Source organism: Benincasa hispida, chromosome 1, assembly GCF_027475165.1.
Source record: "Benincasa hispida cultivar pf3 chromosome 1, pf3_genome.v1.1, whole genome shotgun sequence".
In the NCBI taxonomy this organism is placed as follows: Eukaryota; Viridiplantae; Streptophyta; class Magnoliopsida; order Cucurbitales; family Cucurbitaceae; genus Benincasa; species Benincasa hispida.
The window spans coordinates 46,228,779-46,233,005 of NC_143478.1; the positions used below are offsets into that span (position 1 = coordinate 46,228,779).

The 4,227-nt window shown below is 37.4% G+C and overlaps 1 protein-coding gene across 1 annotated transcript; it reads right to left on the minus strand.

Annotated features, from left to right (window-relative positions):
* Positions 1-1,602: 1,602 nt before the first annotated feature.
* Positions 1,603-3,925, minus strand: LOC120089519 (DELLA protein 1-like). The gene has a single exon (XM_039047022.2). The coding sequence runs from the start codon at positions 3,572-3,574 to the stop codon at positions 1,889-1,891; it is 1,686 nt and encodes a 561-aa protein (XP_038902950.1). The 5' UTR covers positions 3,575-3,925; the 3' UTR covers positions 1,603-1,888.
* Positions 3,926-4,227: the final 302 nt, after the last annotated feature.

A 4,227-nucleotide genomic window follows, 5' to 3' on the forward strand; every position in this document is an offset into this window, starting at 1 on the left:
ACATACCTAAAATTTAGCATTTGGAGATTTAAATTAGCAATAGGATCAAAGAGGAGGAAATTACCAAAATACCCATAGAACCAACATTACAATGCAAAGTGTTGATGCTTCACAGTGCTGTTGGACAAAAGCATAGTATTGTAACGCACTTGAGTATGATCATCAGGGCAGTGTCGCTCAACACTCTGAGCATGGAGGCTTTTTGAGATTGCAATGCTCTTTAGGGCCAGCATGACGCTATCGACCTGCTATAAATTTTTTATCTCTTTTAGGTTAATTTAGTTCAGATTTTAGTCATCTCTTTCAACTTCTGTCCTCTTTTCCGTTGTATTTCCTCTGTTTTCCTATATTGAGTTGTATTTTGCCTATCTTGGAGTTCGATTATGCATTTTATAGCCCGTTTGATTCATCAAAATAAAAGATGAGAATGAGAAATGATATTCTATCACCATGTTTGGTACAAGTTTTTAACCTTAGAAATCGAAATATCTTATTCCAAGGCCTTTCGTATTCCCATCAAGTGAGGTTTTTCATAAGCATCAAAATAGATGTTTTTTTCTCTCTTTTACTTTTTATTTTTTTTATTTTTTTTATTTTTCTTCTTCGTTGATATTGGTTAATTTATTTAATTTTTATAAATATGTTTAAAGTAAATTTATTAGTAATGCTAATATAATAATATATTTTATTGTTATGAATTAATATGGAAAACCATAATCATTCTAAAAATATATATATACATGACCATAATTATATTTGCTTCAATCCCTTTTTTCTAATATATATTAACATCATAAATTATTTATTAAAATTATTAACTAGTCTTTAAAAAATATTAATTAATTGATTAATAATAAAATAAGTTAATTTTTTTCAACTAAACAATCTTGTAAACTTGTATTTCTAGTTTTAATCTATAATCATAGAAATTTTTTAAATTAAAAATATTGGTTGACGATTTAAAATCAATTAGTTTATATCAACTTCTTTTGTATATATATAAGACTTATAATTGACATTAAACAATTAGTTAATTAACTCTTCAATTAACAAAACTATATATATATATATATATAAAAAAAATTAATTACCAATATTTTTTTGATAAAATTTATAATATAAATATTAAATATAAAAAAATTAATTGATAATAAATATATTAAATTAGAGGTTGGGTCAGTAAATTTAGTTAAAGTTTAATCGCTCAAAATTGATTTAATATCTTAATGTAATAAAAATAAATTAACAAATAAAAATTGATAAATAAAATTAATTTTGATGCTTTATAATTGCATAAAAAAGTATAACATATTTACAGACATCCTATTTTTATTCCCATACAAGTCATCTTTCATTTTCGGACATCTTAGTAAATGGTTCATAAGTGAGTAAGATAAATCCCTAACTTAGAGTTAGGATAAACCCAAATGTACTTGGTTGTAAACGTTGGTTTAAAATTTTTTATTGAACACTTGTGATTTTTTTTTTTACCTAATTTCATTTTTATGCTCTAAATTCATGTTTGGCTTAATTGCATATCTACTTTGCTTCATGTCAAATATGCCTTAACCAATTGGTTGTAATTTAAAAGGAAAAAAAATGTAGTAAAAAGAAAATAAGTACATACATTATTACATTACATATATTCCACGAAAGGCAAAATTGAAGTTAAAATCCGAACCTAAAAGAAAAACCCCTTCTCTTCCTCAGCTTCTCTACCATATTTTCAAAAATAAAAAGGGGGGCAAAACAGTAAAATACAAAATAAAAAGGAAGAGAGTAATAAAACAACTAAACAAAGAAGAATTACACAAAACCACCACTTTCCTTCTATTTCCCTCTCTATATTTCAAAGGGTTCAGATCCGCCCTCAACTCGGCCGAGCCGACTAGGCATTCCGACCGCCTCCGGCCAGCGTCCAGGCCGACGTGGCGATGAGCGGCCGAGTGTGCCATCCCAAAGTCAAACTCCCATTATTCTCTTCGACTCTGTACCCATTTCCACCGCCGAACAGAGCCGCCAGCAAAGTACTCGCCTGCTTGAACGCGTTCGAACCCAGATGAACCATCTCGAACCCACTTGAGCCCAACCGGTTCCGCCACTGCGCCACCGTCTCATGTCGCTCGACCCGGTCGGAAGCTTCACACGCCACTACGTTGCAGATTTGCCTCCCTAAATATTCCTCTGACCTCAGCACATCCTCCTCCCCTGCCGGCGACCCTTCTAACGAATCGAATAAGCTTGAATAATAGTGTAGTGCTTCTGTGAATCGGTCTACGAACGATGGCCCGTTGTGATCGGCGACCTGCTCCACGACGCTGACGACTTTGGGGTTCAGTTCTTTGATTGTTGTTAGAACTTTTTCAATTGCGCCCGGATTGGCCAGTAGCCGGTGGAGCTCGAAAATGGAGTTTATAGCGACGGTTTCTGTTTCTAAATTGAGCATTGACGGTTCGAGATCGGCCAAATTGTTGCAGAAAAATCCACGGAATTCGAATTTCACGCCGAATTTATCCGCGAATTGCGCCAATTTCGAGCCCACTTCATGTAATCCGTCAGAGGAATTTTCCTCCGGTGGGGGACGGATTCCAGTAAGATGAAACGCCGGAGGCCCACCTGGTCGGAGTGCGAAGGCCTGAATCAACGGCGGCCATTGGTGGCCTTGCTGGAGGTTGAAATCGATGACGTGGACGGTACCAGCAGAACCAACGGATTCGAGAATAGCTTGATTGGCAGTGAAATGGGCGAATTTCAGATAGGGGCAAGATTCATAGAAATGCATGAGGAGAAGATCGGTGTATGAAGATGAATAATTGAAGGGCTTCTGTGGGTAGAATCTGTAAATCCGGTGAGTGAGAGCTTGAGCGAAATAGCCAGCGACTTTTCTCATCGCGCCGGCCTGAGCTTCAACGAGGATTCTGATGTGTTTTAGTAGAGCCTCAGCAAGGTTGAGATTGTTTGTGTCGACGGCATCGGCGCAGGCGAGAAGACTATGGACCAGACGGACGCCAGTCTCGGCGGAATCCACCAGAACCACCGAGCGCGACGGCTCCGACGAGGACGACGAAGAAGAAGAAGATGCAGATGCAGGAAGGGATTCGGAATCTGATTTCTTGAATCGCTTTCTGGGGTTGGTGGAATCGAGTTGTGGGAAAGCAGCAAAGCCCGGAATGGCCCTAAGATCGTACTCGGAATCGTCGGTGAAGGCGGCGAGGACGGAGGAGGAACTGGATTCAGCTATGGCGAGAACAGGGTCATGGATCATTCCTTGGGATTGAAGCGGAGTATTGAGTTCAGCGAGCATGCTTTGAACCCAAGAAGAAACATCAGAAGGATTGTAATGGACTGTATTGGAAGAGAGGTGAGAAATTCCATCTTCTTCCGACAAACCCATTACCATTTCTAGCTGTTCCAGTTTCAGAGCAACGTCGGCCATGTCCGACGACCGGACATTGTAGCCAAGAGCAGCTAGATCTTTGTCGTCGTCTTCCTCCTCCTTGACCGGCCATGTCTTGGGGTTGCCGGAGGCTGCGGCGGCGGGATTTGAGGATTGGTGAGTGTGGTCTCGCTTCATGGGTATAGAATTTCAGAGGTTTTTTGAGTGTGGAGATGGATCATAGTGGTGAAACTGGAGTTTAATGGTGGATTGATTTTGAAACTATGGATACATTTTTGAATGTGTAAGTTGGAAGAGATGGGAACGGGGGAAGAGAGAGGCGGCAGCTTCAATGAAAGTGATGGACAGAGGGAGGCCACGAGCGGAAGAGATAAGGAACCACTGCAAGGCTATAATAATAATAGTAATACCTTTCTTTTCTCTCTTTTTTCGGGAGTGGGGGAAGCGAAATTAAATAATGCAAACTTTCGGACTTGCTTTTGCAAATTTGTACTTTTTCCCACGGTTCAATTATAATTTGTGTCCCTCTTTTTTTTTAACTGATCTTCACCTCGACGACACTTTTCTTGAACTCGTAAAATATTAAATATGAAGCAAGTAACTAATTATGAATTCTTCACTCTTTTTATTTTTTGGCCTTTTCTTTGTAGGTCTCTTCAATCTCAGTTTTCTTTTCTTCTTTTTCTTTTTCTTTTTCTTCTTTTTTTAATTATACAAAATATCTTTATTTTATATTTGGGTCAAAATTACTCTTGAATTTTTAAAATTTGCAAAATATTCTTAAAGTTAACAAATTCAAAAATATCCTTATCACTAAAAACACGTCTAAA